Source organism: Equus przewalskii, chromosome 20 (assembly GCF_037783145.1).
Source record: "Equus przewalskii isolate Varuska chromosome 20, EquPr2, whole genome shotgun sequence".
NCBI lineage: Eukaryota > Metazoa > Chordata > Mammalia > Perissodactyla > Equidae > Equus > Equus przewalskii.
Genome location: NC_091850.1, coordinates 11,885,011 through 11,903,030, shown reverse-complemented (window position 1 = coordinate 11,903,030; position 18,020 = coordinate 11,885,011). Strand labels below are relative to the sequence as shown.

The 18,020-nt window shown below is 37.3% G+C and overlaps 1 protein-coding gene across 4 annotated transcripts in view; it reads left to right on the top strand.

The window, feature by feature from the left end:
- NDUFAF2 (NADH:ubiquinone oxidoreductase complex assembly factor 2) overlaps positions 1–18,020 on the top strand; it is a 145,585-nt gene that overhangs the window by 88,771 nt on the left and 38,794 nt on the right. For all 4 annotated transcript variants that reach the window (XM_008521775.2, XM_008521774.2, XM_070587526.1 and 1 more), the window contains exons 2-3: positions 323–412; positions 13,045–13,085. In XM_008521775.2, coding sequence (XP_008519997.2) covers positions 323–412; positions 13,045–13,085 — 131 coding nt within the window. The remainder of the gene's footprint in view (positions 1–322; positions 413–13,044; positions 13,086–18,020) is intronic.

Genomic DNA, 18,020 nt, shown 5'->3' with positions numbered 1-18,020 from the left:
ACAGTCTGTTGATTATTAAAATGTTTTTATGTTTTTTTAGCCATTATTGCCCTACAGAGTAATTAGTTGTTCTTTTTCTGTACACAGAATCTAGATTTACTCTACCAAAATTAATTTTGCATACTATGGTAGGAAATGTAAAACTTTTGCAGTAGTTCAGAAATTGCTTTTTCTAACATACCTAATTCTAAATGAAGTCTCTTCTTTTTCCTGTTAATGTTTCTACCATATGAGGAGGTGTGCAATATCAAAAGAGAAAATATTACTTCTAGTAACTACTGTATCATGTATTAAAAATGTAATAATCACTTTTGTCTTATAGGACACACTGTTAGAGAGAGAAGAATTGTAGAGGCAGCAAACAAAAGAGAAGTAGACTATGAAGTAGGGGATATCCCAACAGAATGGGAAGGTAAGTTTTTGCTTTTAGTAGTATCTTCTGGAAGGCAAATTGTTTAACTACAAAATCAATGAGAGCATATATAATTACATTTTTATTCTCTTTGCAAAAACTTTACAAACTGAATCTGTGAAAATTTTTTAAACATTGCGTTTCTTTGAAAGTTGTGAAGCTGTCACATTTTAGTAAGGGAACACATGGATAGTGAAAAGAACTATTAAGTATTAGCAGAACTGGGACTAGGGTGAGGTGAGCAAAGCTTCTAAGATGCAAAATTGAAGGAGGCTCTCACTCTCGTTTGTTGATCCTACACTTGCACAAACATGATTTGAATCTTGTTTCTGGCACTCACTACCCACATGAACTTGGGAAAGTAGCTCATACTTCTAAGTCTTAGTTTCTTCTTTTATAAATTATGGGTAATACTTGCTGTAGATACTATTTGGAATGTTTGTTCAACTTACACTGACCTTCTTAGCTGACCCCTTGTTTAGATAAGAATGGACACTTGATCCTATCAGGACTTTGGAATTAAGGCAAAAGATCAAAGAGAAAACAGTAGCCATCAGTCTCTCAGAATACATGAACTTGGTAGCTTGTGGGTGGTTATCTGCTATCCATTATCTAAGCTTTGTTGCCGAAAAAACTCATCAACTAAGAAGAAAATGGAAACAAATCTATAAAGAGAAGTAGATAGTGAGACAGAGAATATTTCATAGGTTTCTAGCTTTCCAGTTCCCAGTTCCATTTCTTTCTGAATGAAGTTCAACTGTAAGTTTGCCTTTGAGTTCTAAGTGACACCCCATATCCTTGTTATAAAGTTCTCCTTTTTCCTTCCCAGTTCTTAGCCTAGTGCCTGGCACATAGGAAGGTGCATAGTAAGTGCTCAATAAATATATATTGAATACATGAAACCTAGCTTGAGTTAGCTTTTGTTATTTGCAACTGAAAGAACCTTAAGTAAAATACCAATGCCTATCTTATATATCACTTAACACTTATCAGGTGTTTTCCTGTATGGCTGCTATTATGCCATTGCTTTACAATCATTCTACTATTTAATCATTACAACAATCCTGTGAAGTAGACACTGTAATTATACTCATTTAATAGATGGGGAATCTAGGGTCTAGAAAGGTTAGATAAATTGCCTGGGTTATACAGCTACACACTGTAAGCAGTAGACCCATTGCTTCCTGGTGGCTGTAGCATGATACCTTAACTTATCTTTATGCCAGCATGTGAGTGTAAATATTTCCCTGGAAATGTCCTTTTCATTTCTCCTATTAGCTATGAAAATACTAGAACTATGAGCAAAAAACATAAAAATGGATGGATACCAGAGACTTTTTGAAGAAATACAGAATATAAACTGGCAAATTCTAGGAGGAGAAATTGAGCTTTCTTATTTTAACAGACTTTCCAATGTTGTAAGCTATATTTGAAGTTCTCAAATAATGCTTGTGCCTTCTTGTAATGAGCCTACTTTATCATTTTTTTCCAATAATAGTATAGAATTAAAATGTTTATAGAAATAAATTAAGTTATAAATAAACAAATAGGTAGCGCCTCATTTTTCAGCCTTTGAGACTTTCAGAGAATTAGAATGAAGTTCTAATGCTTTTTATGGCTCCGTCCTGATCTAGTAATTCAGCATAACTATCCCGTGGGGCATACCCTTAAAACAAATGTATCAACCAAACACTGAAACCAAAATTATTTTTGTAGTGTTACACATCAATTAAATGTAAAAAATAACTCCATACCATGAAAAAGTAAATTAAAATACAAATAAATACGTAAAGCACTATGTACAGGAAAGGAAAGAGAAAACAGCTTTTGAAGCAAATAGTGTCAACACCAAATGAATCTAAAGTATTTTCAGGTCCAGATGAATATTGTATTTGTTATTTATTAGTAGCTGGTACCCACAAGCTGCATATCCCCCCACAGTATTTATTAGACACTGTGCCCTTTTCATTCATTTATTTATTAAGCATCTATTGAAGACCTCTGCATTCATGGAGCTCACGTTCTGGAGTGAGAGAGTGGGTGGGAGAAAGACAATAAACCAGATAGATAATTAAACTATATGGTATGTTAATGGCCACAGAAAATAAAGCAGGGAAAAGGAATAGGGAGTGGTGGGGAGGGTTTTGCAGTTTTAAATAGTGTTCAGAAAAGGCCTTGCTGGAAGATGACTTTTGAATAAAAGCAGAAGAAGGAGCTGGCCATGCAGATACTACCAGAGGAGTGTTCCTGGCTAGCAAGTGCAAAAGCCCTGAGGGGGCAGCATGCTCAGGCTTTAAGGAATAGCAAGGAAGCTATTGTGACTGGAATGGAGCCAGAGGGAAGGTAACAGGAGATAAGGTTAGGAAAGGTAACAGATGAGGTTAGGAAAGGGCCCAATCTTATAGGCCCTTGTAGGGCATTGTAAGGACTCTAGCTTTTACTCTGGGTGAGATTGGAAACCACTGGAACGTTTTGAAAAAAGTAGTCATATGCCTTGAGTTATATTTAACAGGATCACTCTGGCTGCTGCATTGCAAAGAGACTGAGGGGGGCATAGGCAAAACATGGAGACAGAAGGCTCTTGTAATAATTCAAGCCAGGGATAATTGTGACTTGGACCAGAGTAACAGTGGACGTGGAGAGAACTACTTGCATTCTGGATCTGTTGTAAAAGTAGAGTCAATAGGATTGCTGACAGATTGAATGTGGGATGTGAGAGAGAGAGCGGTCAGTGACGACTTTTAAGCTTTTTGGCCTCACCTGGAAAGATGGAGTTGCTGTTGACTGAGAGGGACAAGGCTGTGGGAGGAGCAAATCTAGGGGGGAAATGAGATCAATTTTGGAAATGTTAAGTTTGAAATGTCTATTAGACATCCAAGTAGAGAGATTAAATTGTATATAAGCCAGGAATTTAGTGGAAAAGTTTGGGCTGGAGATAAAATTTAGGAGTTACCAGCAAATAAATGGTATTTAAAGCCAGGGAACTAGATGAGATCACAAAGGGGAGTGAGTGTAAATAGAAAGTGAGTTCTAGGACTGACCCCTAGGCTACTCCAAGGTTTAGAGACAATGAAGACAAAAAAGGAGCAGCCAGCAAAGTAGGAGAGAAAAAGAAAAATGTCATGTACTGGAAGCCAAATGTCAAGGAAGAAAAAGTGATCAACCATGTCAAATGAGGACTGAGAATTAACTCCTTGCTTTAAGAACAGGAAGTTAGCGATCCTGACAGAAATAGTTACGTAGAGTGTTAGGAACAAAAGCCTGATAGAAAAAAGAATGGCAAGAGAGAATGAGTATAGACAATGCCTATGAGGAGTTTATCTGTAAAAGAAAGGAGGCGGGGTGCCAGCCCGGTGGTGCAGTGATTAAGTGCGCAGTTCCCACTTTGGCAGCCGGCAGCCTGGGGTTCACCTGTTCGAATCCTGGGCGCAGACGTGGCACCGCTTGCCAAGCCATGCTGTGGTAGGTGTCCCACGTAGAAAGTAGAGGAAGATGGGCGTGGATGTTAGCTCAGGGCCACTCTTCCTCAGCAAAAAGAGGAGGATTGGTAGCAGATGTTAGCGCAGGGCTAATCTTCCTCAAAAAAAAAGAAAAGAGGGGCTGGCCCCGTGGCCGAGTGGTTAAGTTCGCACGCTCCGCTGCAGGCGGCCCAGTGTTTCATTGGTTCGAATCCTCGGTGCGGACATGGCACTGCTCATCAAACCACGCTGAGGCAGCGTCCCATATGCCACAACTAGAAGGACCCACAACGAAGAATATACAACTATGTACTGGGGGGCTTTGGGGAGAAAAAGGAAAAAAAAATAAAATCTTTAAAAAAAAGAAAAGAAAAAAGAAAGGAGGGTATTTAGGCAGTACCTGGAGAGGAAAGTGAAGTCAAGAGAGGAATTTTGTTGTTGTGTTTTATTTTAAAGACAGGAGAAGTAGCTGAATTTTGTAATAGTGATGGGAAAGATCCAGTCAAAAAGGAAGCATTAATGATGCAGGAGAGGGAAAGTCCTTGAGAAGGCAAGGTGGAACATGATCTGGTACACTTGTGGAAGAGCTGACTTTTGACAAGAGCATGGAAAGTTCATCAGTAGCAAAAGCAGAAAAGTAGAGTGTATGGACATAGATGTAGGTAGATAAGTGGATGTGGTGGTGAGAACTTGTGTAAATTCCCTTTTGATTTCTCCAAATGAAGCACTAAGAGATTAAATAACTTCCTAAGTACAAACAGCAGCTGCAGCCAAGATTTGAACCCAAATTGTCTGTCTCCAAAGTCTTTACTCTTAATATTATGTTGGCTACCTCATAAATAACCTGGCTAACTCCTACTTATCCTTCAAGTTTTAGCGTAAACATTGATTCCTTTGGAAGTCTTTTCTGACCCCACCCTTCACCCCCTAGTGCTAAATAGGATGTCTCTCCCCTGAGCCCACCCCCACCCCCGCTGTCAGATTAGCTCTGAACTAACAACTGTGCCAGTCTTCCTCTATTTTATGTGTAGATTGCCACCACAGCATGGCTGACAAGTGGTGCATGTTTATACCAGGAATCCAAACCCACGAACCTGGATCACCCAAGCGGAACTCAGAGAACATAACCACTACACCGTGGGGCCGCCCCCAGATGTTCACCCTTTTTTTTTTGTTTTTCATCTCACTTTGCACCTCCCTCAAACAGAACACTTAACACACTGTGGGATATTCCCTTTCTACTTATCTACCTCCTCTCCCTAGACCTGAAGATTCTTTAGGGTAGAGTCTTTACCTTGTTCGTCATTGTATTCTCAGGGCCTAGCTCAACATTTAAAATAAGTGCAAGTTCAATCAATATTTGTTGAGTGAATGTATTTTAAATTGAAAGTACATAAGGAAGAGACATTTTGGGTATTTGCTGATTTGCTGAAAATAGCCCATTTTAAAAGAAAGACACGGAACAGCACATCAGAGCATTTGCTCCCAAATGTATAGAACACTCAGATAAAGGTTGAGCTGTGGAAGATGGGATAGTACTAGCTACTGAACAGTCTTATCAAGTTTCAGTGAACCTTTTAAGTTTAACCCATGGCATGATCTGTAGTTCTTTATATATAGAGCCTCCCAAAAAGTATATCTCTATAATTCAGGTGACATCTTATCTTCCATTTTTGTTCCTTTTTTGTTGTTTTTGGTAAGTTTAAGCTTGTTTAGTGTTAACAGTAAAAACATTATTGATGAAAACCCTAAAATGCATGCAAAGTAGAATATAATAAGAAGAGACAGAAAGGCCCTGTTCCAGTGTTTCTTTTTAATGGAAGGTTAAGCTTCACTTATCACATGTACTCGTTAATATGTAAGAATAAAACTTTAGAGTAAAGTCAGGTAAAAATTACTTTCTAGATAGATTAGACCATCCTGTCTGTCATTAACCCAGTTAATTACTAATGAACATTTTCAATTATATCATTAAAAATACCGTTAAAAACATGAAGTGTTTAGAGATAAATTTATAAAATTATGTCTCTAAGGGGCAGGCCCAGTGGCTCAGCGGTTAAGTTCTCATGTTCCACTTTAGCAGCCCAGGGTTTGCCGGTTTGGATCCCAGGTGTGGACCTACACACCGCTTGTCAAGCCATGCTGTGACAGGCATCCCACATATGAAAAGTAGAGGAAGATGGGCATGAATGTTAGCTCAGGGCCAGTCTTCCTTAGCAAAAGAAGAGAAGGATTGGTGGCAGATGTTAGCTTGGGGCTAATCTTCCTCAAAAAAAAAAAGAATATATATATATAGATATATCTCTCTCTAAGACTTGTACATTGAAAAATACAAAGCATTGCTAAGAGAAATTAAAGAAGACCTAAGTAACTGGAGAAATATATGGATCATAGATTAGAGGAGTCAATATTTAAAAGATGTTATTTCACCTCAAATTGATATGTAGATCTAATACATTTCTAATCAAAATACAAGCAGGCTTTTTTTTTTTTTAGAAATGAATACACTGATTCTAAATTTTGTATTAAAATGCAAAGAACCTAGAATACCTAAAACAGTTTTCAAAAAGAAGAACATGATTGGAGGAATTAACTTAAAAAAAACCTGCATTTATTGGGACAGTTTAATCTTGCTATAAGGATAGATGTAAAATTAATGGAAGCAAACCGAGAGTCCAGAGGTATTCGTACACTTATATGGTCAATTGATTTTTCAATAGGAAAAGGAAATTCTTTTCAGCAGGTAGTGTTGAATAACTAGATATTGATATGGAAAAAAACGCTTTGCTCTTTACCTCACATCATCACTACACACTTAGGTGGAAATTGATCATAGATCTAAATGTAAAAGTTAAAACTTTTAGAATACAACATTGGACAAAATATTTCAATCATGGGATAGTCAAAGAATTAGATAAGGCACAGGAAAAACCCCAACAAACATAAAAGAAAACAATGATAAATTGGACTTCTCCAAAATTTTTAAAATTCTATTCTTAGCAGATAGCTTTGAGCAAATGACAAGAGAGCTGGGGAGAAAATTTGCAGTACATAACTGACATAGAACTTCTATCCAGAGAATATGAAGAGCCTCTCACAATGCAATAATAGGAGGACATATCAGAATTTAAAAAGTGGGCAAAAGATTTGAACAGACACTTCACCAAAGAAGATATGTAACATCAGTAGTCATCAAGGAATGCTAATTAAAACCACAGTGAAATACCACTGCATACCACTAGACTGGTTAGAATTCAAAAGATTGGCCTTGCAAATTGTTAATGAGAATGTAAAGCACCTGAAACTTTCATAAATTTCTGGCTGGAGTATAAAGTGGTACGACTACTTTGGAAAACAGTTTACCAGTTCTTTATAAATTTAAACATATTCTTTTTTTTTTTTTCAATAGAAGACAACTTCTTTTTTTTTTTTTAAAGATTGGCACCTGAGCTAACAACTGTTGCCAATCTTCTGGTTTTTATTTATTTATTTTTTTTTCCCTGCTTTTTTTCTTTCTCTCCAAATACCCTCAAGACATAGTTGTATATTTTAATTGTGGGTCCTTCTAGTTGTGGCATGTGGGATGCCGCCTCAACATGGCCTAATGAGTGGTGCCATGTCTCCACCCAGGATGCGAACCCTGGGCCACCGAAGTGGAGCGCGCAAACTTAACCACTCGGCCACGGAGGCAGCCCTAAATTTAAACGTATTCTTACCATTACAACCTGGAAATTCTGCTAGGTATTTACCCAGAGACATGAAGACATAAGTCTACCCCAGTACTCATACTTAAATTTCTTATAGCAGCTTTATTCGTAACAGCCAAAAACTGAAAACCCCCCAAATATCTAACAAAAAGTGAGTGGATTAAACACATTTTCATTTTTCCATATAGTGGAATGCTACACAGCAATAAAAAGAATGAACTGCTTTCTATGCTCATTGTGTTTGTTTTTGTTGCTCCGTATCAATATTACCACAGACTTAGCAGCTTAAAACAACATACATTTGGGCCAGCCCTGGTGGCCTAGTGGTTAAGTTCAGCATGTTCTGCTTTGGCGGTCCAGGTTCAGTTCCCAGGTGTGGACCTACACCACTAGTTGTCAGTGGCCATGCTGTGGCAGCGGCTCACATACAAAAAGAGGAAGATTGGCACCAAATGTTAGCTCAGAGCAAATCTTCCCCAGAAAAAAAATAAAAATAAAACAACACGCATGTATCATCTCCCAGTTTCTTTGGACAGGAATCTGAGTATAGGCCAGCTGGATTCTCTACTTAGGGTCTCACAAGGCTGCAATTGAAGTATTAGCCAGGGCTGCATTCTCCTCTGGAGGCTCGAATGTGGAAGGATCCACTTCCCACATGTGTGGTTGTTGGCAGCATATGGTTCCTTACAGTTGTAGGACTGTGAGCTTCAGGATTTTGTTTGATGTTGGCTTGAGATCACCCTAAGCTACTAGAAGTCGCTGGCAGTGTCTTGCCACATGGGATTCCCCAACATGGCCACTTTTTTCCTCACAGCCAGCAAGGGAGAGAGAGACTCCAGCAAGATGGATGCTGTCATCTTATGTAATCGTGTAGTCACAAACATCCCATTACCTTTGCCATATTTTCATAGATAGAAGTAAGTCACAGGTATTGCCCTCACTCAGGAGGAAGAGATCATACAAAGACGTGAACACCAAGGGGCAGGGTTGTGGAGGCTACCTTAAGAATCTGTTCTCTACACAGAGTAACATGGATGACCCTTAAGAACATTATGTTGAGTAAAATAAGCTAAATGCAAAAGAGTACTTACTGTAAGATTCCATTTATATGAAATTGTAGGTAAGGCAAAACTAATCTACAGTGACAGAAAGTATGTTACTCAGTGGGGGCTGTGGATGGGTTAGGTTGGGTGTTTGGGAAGTTTTAGGGGTGATGGGAATGTTCTATATACTAATCGTGATGCCAGTCACAAGGTGTTGGATACATTTGTCAGAACTCATGGAATTGTACATTTACAATGGTTTCACCGTACTGTATGTAAATTGTATCTCTGTAAAACTGATGAAGAAAAAACAACAGTAATAACATCACAAAATTTGTAACTTAAATGTGCCAGTTAAATCTAACAATATCCTTAAGATACACTTAAGGATCAGTAACCAGAAAATGATTCATTTCGTAATATGAAGAATTTTTACAGTAAAAAATGTGGATTTCTTATTTTTATAGTTCTTTATGATATGTCAACACTCAGAATTACCAAAGATCATTTTTTAAAAGATGAAGCTTTATTACAGTGTCTTTTCCTTAAATAAACAATATATTTTTAATATAATATCTTTTGGATGCAGATTGTTGATAACCTTTCCATAATTTTAGTTCTGAATCTGGTGATAAATGTTTCCTTTACCTTAACCCCTGTTGGCAATGCTTCTAAAAACGTGTTAGTCACTTACAGTGCCTGTGGAGATTTGAAGAGTGTATGCTTCATGAAGTATTTTTCCTGCCTGCTTCTTTTAGTCTCTTTTAGTGATTAATGGGAGTTTAATTTGCATGCTCACTTTTACACTCATTATAGTGTGTTATGTTCCAATAAGAGTATTAAAGTTCAATGAAAATCTCATGCATACAGATGAGAATGCAAATGAACATTGATGAAAGAATGCTAGGATCCTAAGGCATAAACTGTCCAGTTATCTTGCTAAATTCTATTCAAACAATGGTTACATTATAATGAAGACTGATACAGAATCCACCATACAGATATAATTAGCAATGGCCAAATCATTATATGATTTATAATTGATAGAGGTTCAGTTCTAGATTGTTCTGAGGTTAAAAAAAAAGAAATGTAATGATTTGATATTAATGCTTATTTCTATTCCTTCCTCCTCCTAACCTTTGCCAACCTTTGGCAGGACATTTCCTTTGTGGTATGTAGTGATTGGGAAACTAGGGGTGATTATATAAATGAGTGATCCCATTGAGAATTTCCAGCTGTAACCTTTATTGGATATATAACAGTGAATGGCCATCAACCGTCATGTCCAGAAGACATTTCAAGTATCTGGTTATTGTAGAATTACAAATATACAAATTTACTTCAGCAATTGCATTTATCTATCTAGATAAACATCTTTCTCCTTGAGCCATTTAAAACAAAGCTAAAGGAAGCCCTCATATTTTTCCTTAGAGAATAGTGTCCCATAACAGTGAATAGTCTAGGTGATACTTAATACATTATCTGAGTTTATTACATTCTTACGTCTGTGAGTGAATTTTAAATTTATATAAAACCAGTAAGCTTTAGAAAACACATATCAGAGTTTCCTCAACTTATTAATCTACCTTGGGATTTAAAAAATTACTTGTATCCTATTAAGTATTTTTCTTTTTCCAACCTTACAAAAGAACTGAAAATGCTCTTTCATAGACTCATCAATAAGACAAATTGTTGTTTTAAGTTGTTTTTCTCATGGTGATGGTAAGTGTGCATTGTGCCATTATGCTTTTTCAGCATGATCTAATGCCCACAGTATGTGCTCATAGACTCTAGAATACATGTAATCATTGGTAAAAAATGTAATAGTTAATAATGATTTTTAATTTAGATAATATGAAGGTGTTTTTGAATCAAGATATGTAGTTATTGCTAAAAGGATTATACTTAATGGTAGCCCTGGCACAGGGGTTGGCAAACTTTTTCTTTAAAGGGCCAGTGCTAAATATTTTAGGCTCTGTGGGCCATACAGTCTTTGTTACAACTGCTCAACTCTGCTACTGTAGCACAAAAGCAGCCGTAGATAATATGTAAATGAGTAACTGTGGCTGTGTTCCAATAAAACCTTATTTATGGACACTGAAAGCTGAATTCTATATAATTTTCGTGTGTCATGAAATACTGTTCTTCATTTGATTTTTTTCCCCAACTATTTAAAAATGTGAAAACAAGCCATGGGCTGAATTCGGCTTTCAGGCTATAGGTTGCCGACTCCTGGCCTAGCAGTTCATTTTTCTTAATTAACTTTCTAATCTGAATTAAAACTGAAGATTTACTACTTAAAACCTTTTAGAGGTATATGGCCCATATTGAATTATTTTAAAAGAAGCCTTTTTCCTAGGAAAAAAATCCCATAAATATAGATAAGTAACTTTTATTTTGACCATAAAGAGGAAGTTGAAAAATTCTGTAAACCCTTATTTCCTTGATTAACAGAGGAATCTTGCATTGTGAAGCTTTTCTAATACAGGTCAAAATCCCATTACAACAAATTTTTTTATAGTATGATTATTTTATAGTGGAAATATTCATTCAACAGCTGTATAAAGTACCTAATCTTTCAAGGCATTTAGGTGGTAGAAAAATAAATCTCCCATGGATGCATCCTGCCCTTGACAACCCTACAGCCTAACAAGGAATATGAAACCTGTGCAAAGTGTGGCTAGAAATGGATCAAATAGTGGTGGAGTGGAAGTGGAAGCTAATAAGAAAGAGAATGCAGAAAGGAATAGCAGGGGTAAGTTCAGAAACAGGAATAGAAAAGGCAAAATGCTGGGACTATATTAAAAATACATATATGGGATAAGTGCAGGAGAGAACAGAGCAGGGAAAAATAACTAATCCCAGGCCCACAGTTGATTGTTGCTATTTTTATCTCCATAACCATTCAGTACTGGGCTTCTCATGAGGACAGGTCCTCGTACTATTAGTTAGATGACAAAAGGCAAGCTGATGGAGGTGGGCTGGTGAACCAACAAAGCCCAGATTTTAAAGCCAGTTCAACCAGGGTTTGATTCCTGGTCTGTTACTCACTAATTGATTACATGAGTTTAGGCAACTTGGTTAATCTTTCTGAACTTTAGTTTCCCAATCTGTAAAATGGGGTCAATAATTCTTGTTTTCTGACATGTAGTTAAGGTTCTAATGTTCTTCTTCCTAGTTTACTGTTCTTTGCTTGTTGCTTACTAAAGTTTGAGAGACTGCTCAGTAGAGCATGGATGGTTTTTGGAGCCAGAGACAGGGTCAGATCTGGATTCAAATCCTGCCATTACTTTTTAACGTGTAAATTTGGGAAAGTTATTTAATTTCTTTATAAAATAAGGACACCTCACAATTTTGTAAAGAAATTGAATTAACTAAAGTGATAAACAGTGGTTTCTGCTTTTTAAAGACCATATTCCCTACAATGTATTTTCTCAGTCTCTTATGTATGCCCTCATAGGCCAAGCAGATATTATTGATCTTTGCTGTTTTGTCTGTTATAAAAAATACGGGTTTATTAAATAATAATAATAGTAATAACTTAGACTTGCATGCTTACTGGATGCTGGACTCTGAGCTAAGAATTTATATATATTATTTCATATAACTTTTACGATAACCTTAAAATGTAGACACTTATAATTTCTCTTTTACAGATGGGAAATCTGACGCTTAGAAAATTAAATAAGTTGCCCCAAGTGACACAGCTAGTAGGTGATGAAGTTGGGATTTGAACCCAGAAAATTTGGCTCTACTCTCCAAGCACTATGCTATGTAGCTTCCATATGATTCTGATACACTTCCCTAGAGGCAGCTGCCCCACTCCCTTCCTATTGCTAGAAAGCATCTAGCACAGTGCCCAGTGCCCAATAGGCACATAAATGTGGGCTCTCTCTACTCTGCAGCTCATCATCCCAGTGTTGGAGCTAACCATAGGAGATAGGCTGCTTGCTAGAGGAGATCAGAAGGGAAATCTCTGTAAATGAAAACTTTTTACATTCCTTTCTTCATAAACTGAGCAATAACTAATCCAAATTTCCAGGATAATGTAATTTTGATATTGCCTTGAAGTGTACTGTATTGTGATTTGGCCTGTGTCATAAATACACTAAATCGAATTCAGACAATTATGAGCTATGCTTTTAGATATGAAACTGTCCCCTCTTTATCCTCCCTACACTGTTGTATTTTTTTTATGACGCAAACCGCCACCTAACATTCTACTTGTGTGTTTCTTTTCCGTGCCCCCTTCACTAGAATATATGCTACAGGAGAGGAGGGAATTCATGTTAGGTTCCCTTTATATCTCCAGTGCTTAAAGCAATATATAACAGGTGCTCAATAAATATTTGTTGTATGCATGAATGAATAAAATGTTTGTGCAAATTATAGAAAACTTACATTTAAATATTTTTTCTTTCTAGCTTGGATTAGAAGAACAAGAAAGACTCCACCTTCTATGGAGGTAAGAATACACAAGGAAAATATTCAAATAGCATGTGTTTATAATGCTGTGTTTCTCAGGTGGATGTTTATACTGCCAGGGATACACGAAGCCTCAGAATAAATATGATACATCTTCCCAAAGTGTTAATTTTACTCCATAGAAAACAATTTAAAACATTTTTATAATAAAATAAATTCCAGAATTATGGAATATAACATAAAATTCATATAGATTGTAAAATGAAATAATAAAAATTTAAAACAAAATAAAAACACTTTTTAGAAAGTTTAGACTTACAGCAGCTTGCATCAGGATGTTTCCCTGGCCCCTAGGAGTTCTCTGTTCTGATATGGATTCTTTGGTGGAAAAGTTTGAGAAACTCTGAATCTCTTGGCTCTATTCAAATCATGCTGTGCTTATTTTGCCCCTAATTTTGTATAAAAATTAAAATCTTATAATTTCATATAAATTTAACTCTGTCAAGTATCAGAAGAAACTTTAAAATATACAGTTAGTATGTGCCACATAACACTCATCAATTACTAGTTGAATTTTTATTTAAAACTTTAAAACATAGTTTTGGCGGCATGCAGAATAGAAAGCATAGCAATGCTGTGATATATGTGTTTTAAAAACATGGCTATTTCATAATTTTTGTTTTAAAATAAAAGCATAAGGTGTTCTAAAATTGTTTTGTAAGAAATAAATGCATTTCATAAAAGGAAAGTTTCTAAATTCATTTGTATACTGCCTATTCCTTTTCTTCTACTATTTAGGACTTCCCTCCTCTTTTCTCTCCCCTAGTCCCTTACCACTACAAACCCTGATGACAACGTATGCGGGCTCCAACACTCAGTCCTGCTTGTAGAGAGGTGGGGTGCTCCAGGGCAGAACTCATGATGACTGATAAATTGGCATATGTATCTTTACTTGCTCCATTCCTCCTATACAGACCCATCAATGTTGGTCTGGCCAGGGTCTGGGTGACCATATGTAAGCCCATTTCTAGCTTTGTATGTTGCTTCCTGCTTGGCCCTATGTTACTCTTCTCAGACTCTTCTTTCTAATATCAGTGAACTGTGGAATAAAAGGGAAAAAAAGTCAATGTGGTATAGGATGGATGATAGAGGAGCCCTTCTGATTCCCCTTCTCTTGGCCATAGCAAGAGCTACTATTCTCAAAGCAAAAGGTGTTTTTTCTCTCCCCAGAACTTTGAAAGCCTTCTTCCGTGGAAACATTAATATGCAAAGTGATTAGATGGAGGCAACTGCAATTATCAGGCCTACGGCACCACTCCTGTAAATTTTAGGTAATCCTAGCATTTCAAGCAAGCTTCAGTCAGAACACTGAGACAAGTCATTCTGTCCATGGTGCTCACATTCTTGAGTATCTAAAAAGGAGCCCTCTCTTGCCTCTTTTCTAATGTACCATCAATCTTATCGTTCTTTATGCTCTTCTGTACCCTTCCCAACACACACACACACACCCGTTTCCCTCCCTCCTGATTCTTTCCATTGTGTTTCAGGAATTTCTGTTTCTTTGTTAGCTAATTACCCTTCGCCTTTAGTATTTTCCTAGGAACTTTGTCTACCACAGATTTCAACTGAAATCTGCTTGTAACTGAAAGGTAGTGAGTCTCTTCTTTCCTTGAAGTGAATTTTGATCATTTTCCCACAACCCACAGAAAGAAAGTGGGTTCAACTGCTCCTATGTTCCCACAGTCACTTCCAAAATATTCTTCCCTTTTGTGGGCCCAGGGGGTGTGATACCTTTGGCAATTCAAGTATATTTCTCTCTACCTGTTCGGCACTTTTATCTTTGCCAACCTCCAGGCTACTCTCCCACACTGATGCAAAGGTTAGGACCAGACTTACAGTCTTCTCCCTTCAACGTCTTCTCAAGTCTTAGCTGTTCATTCACACTAGTGTCCCTGCTTCAAGTGAACCACCATTTCCATAACCGCACCTTAGTTCTTATCATCAGCAAATGCCACTACCACCTAAAACTTGTAAACTCTTCAATCTCGAATTCTAGATATGTCATATTAAGGGTGAAAAAAAAAGCCTATTGAATGTAAAGTAACACATGTATACAGAAACCACAAGAATTAAATATATAGCTTAATGGGTTATTATAAGGTGAATTCCACCCAGGGCAAGAAGTAGAACCTTGCCAGCTACTCCAGAATCATGTGCCTCATCCCAATACAACCTCCTCTCTCCCCACAAAAGCAACCCTGAATATGACTTTTACAGTAATCATTCCCTTAGATTTTTAAGTAATTTATCATCCAAATGTACATTATGGTTTAGACTTGACCAATTTGTAAAAACTTCGTATTTGTTTTAAATCTCTTTCAATCTATATGTTCCTCCTCCATCCCTTTTATTTCCTTACAAATTTATCTCTTGAAAAACTCAGCCTGGGGCTGGCCCTTTGGCTAAGTGGTTAAGTTCGTTTGCTCAGCTTTGGAGGCCCAGGGTTTTGCTAGTTGGGATTCTGGGCACAGACATGGCACCGCTTATTAGGCCACGTTGAGGCAGCGCCCCACATACCACAACTAGAACCACCCAAAACTAGAATATACAACTATGTACTGGGGGGATTTGGGGAGAAAAGGCAGAAAAAAAAACAAAGAAGATTGGCAACAGTTGTTATCTCAGGTGCCAATCTTTAAAAAAAAAAAAGAAAAGAAAAACTCAGCCCATTTGACCTGTAGAGTTTGCCATAATCTAGATTTTGCTGATCTTAGGCTCTTCATGTACTTCAGCATGTTCCTTTGTCCTTTGTCTTTCTTCCAAATTGGCAGCTGGATCCAGAAGCTAGATACTCATGTTTGATCTTGTTGTCAAGAATGTAGAAAATGTTGGGCAAGACTATAGAAGATCACAATGGCTGGTTGTCCCTCTTTTTGTGATCTTTGCAGGTGCTTACGCTTAATGCCTTTATCAATTCATTGGACACAACTTCATATTCTTCCATGCCTGTTAAAACTAGTTAGTTTTCAAGATGCTACCAATCATTTGAGCTCTCTACTTTTTGTTAAATCTCTAAGTGAACTCCCACCTCCAGATAGTCTTCCATCCATATGACCTGTACACTATGACTAAAGGTTAGCCTGTAGCAATTATGATGCCATTTACAATAGCATCAGAAAAACATATAATACCTGATATAAATTAATCAAAATATATATAAGACGTGTAGAGTTAAAATTACACAATGTTGGTGAGAGAAATTAAAGAAGACCTAAATTAACAGAAATGTCTGTTAATGGATTGGAATATTCAGAATTGCTAAGATGTTAGTTCTCCCAAATTGATCCACAGCAGTAATTCTTATATTTTACCGTGCATCAGAGTCACCGGGAAGGCTCGTTAAAACGCAGATTGCAGTGCCCCATTCTCAGAGTTTTTGATGCACTAGGTCTGCAGTAAGGCCTGATTATTTGCATTTAAAACAAGTTCCCTGGTGTTGCTGATGGTGCTGGTCCAGAGCCACACTTTGTGAACCACTGATCTATTGAGTCAATCAAATGAAAATCCAATTAAAATTCCATCAGGGGCCAGCCCTGTGGCCGAGTGGTTAAGTTTGCGCGCTCTGCTTCGGTGGCCCAGGGTTTGGCTGGTTCGAGTCCTGGGCGCGGACATGGCACTGCTTGTCAAGCCATGCTGAGGCAGCATCCCACGTGCCACAACTAGAAGGACCCACAACTAAAAATAGACAACTATGTACCGGAGGACTTTGGGAGGAAAAGGAAAAATAAAATCTTAAAAAGCTAAAAAAAAAAAACTCCATCAGACTTGTTTTGGTAGAAATCAACATGTTGATTCTAGAATGTGAATGGAAATGCAAAGGACCTAGAATGGCTGAAAGCAGTCATGAAAAAGGAGATGATAAGTATAGGACGTACACTGCCTGGCTTTAAGACTTATTCTAAAACTATAGTAATCAAGACAGTATGGTACTCACATAAGGATATATAAATAAATCAATGGAAAAAATAGAAAATCCAGAAATAGACACTATACAGACAGTTGGTTTTTGACTATAGCACCAAAGGAACACAATTAGGAATGGAAAGTCTTTTCAGCAAATAGTGCTAGAATAGCTTAAGATCCATGAGGAAAAAACATGAACCTTCATCCCTACCTCACATCATACACAAATATTAATTCACGATAGATAATAAACTGAACATAAAAGCTAAAGCTATAGTGCTTCCAGAAGAAAACATAGTGGAATATCTTCACAACTTTGGGGTAGACAGGAGACAGAAAGCACTATTCCTAAAGGAGGAACATTGATAAATTGAACTTAATCGAAATTAAAAACTAATGTTCATCAAAAGAGAACACTGGGAAAGCAACAGACTAAGAGAAAATAATCACAGTACATGTATCTGACAAAGGACTTGTATCCAGACTACATAAAGAACACCTCAACTCAATGATTTTAAAAAGACACAAAGCTAATAAAAATTGGGTAAAAACCTTCAACAGGCACTTCCTAAGATACCATTATGGCCACTAACCATAAGAAAAGGTACTCGCCATCACCAGTCATCAGGGAAACCACAATGAGATACCACTACACACTCACAAAAATGGCTAACATTTAAAAGAGTGACAGTAGCAATAACTAGAGCAACCACAACTTTCATACAGTGCTAGTTGGTGTGCAAAGGATACAACCATATTCGAAAACTAGCAGTTTGTTATCCAAATCAAACTCACACCTACCCTAAGACCCGACAGTATCTCTCCTGGCCACCTTCAAGCCTGAAGGAATTGATTTTCAGGCACACTTCTTGGGAAGGTCTGGCCCAAAGAAGGTCTGATTCTTTGGTGTAGCACTCAAGGCTGCCTGATTTGTGCTCACCCCAATTTTCTAGCTTTCCTACTTATGTTTGTTGTACCCACCCTACTCTTCAAGGAACTCCTTACTGTTTCT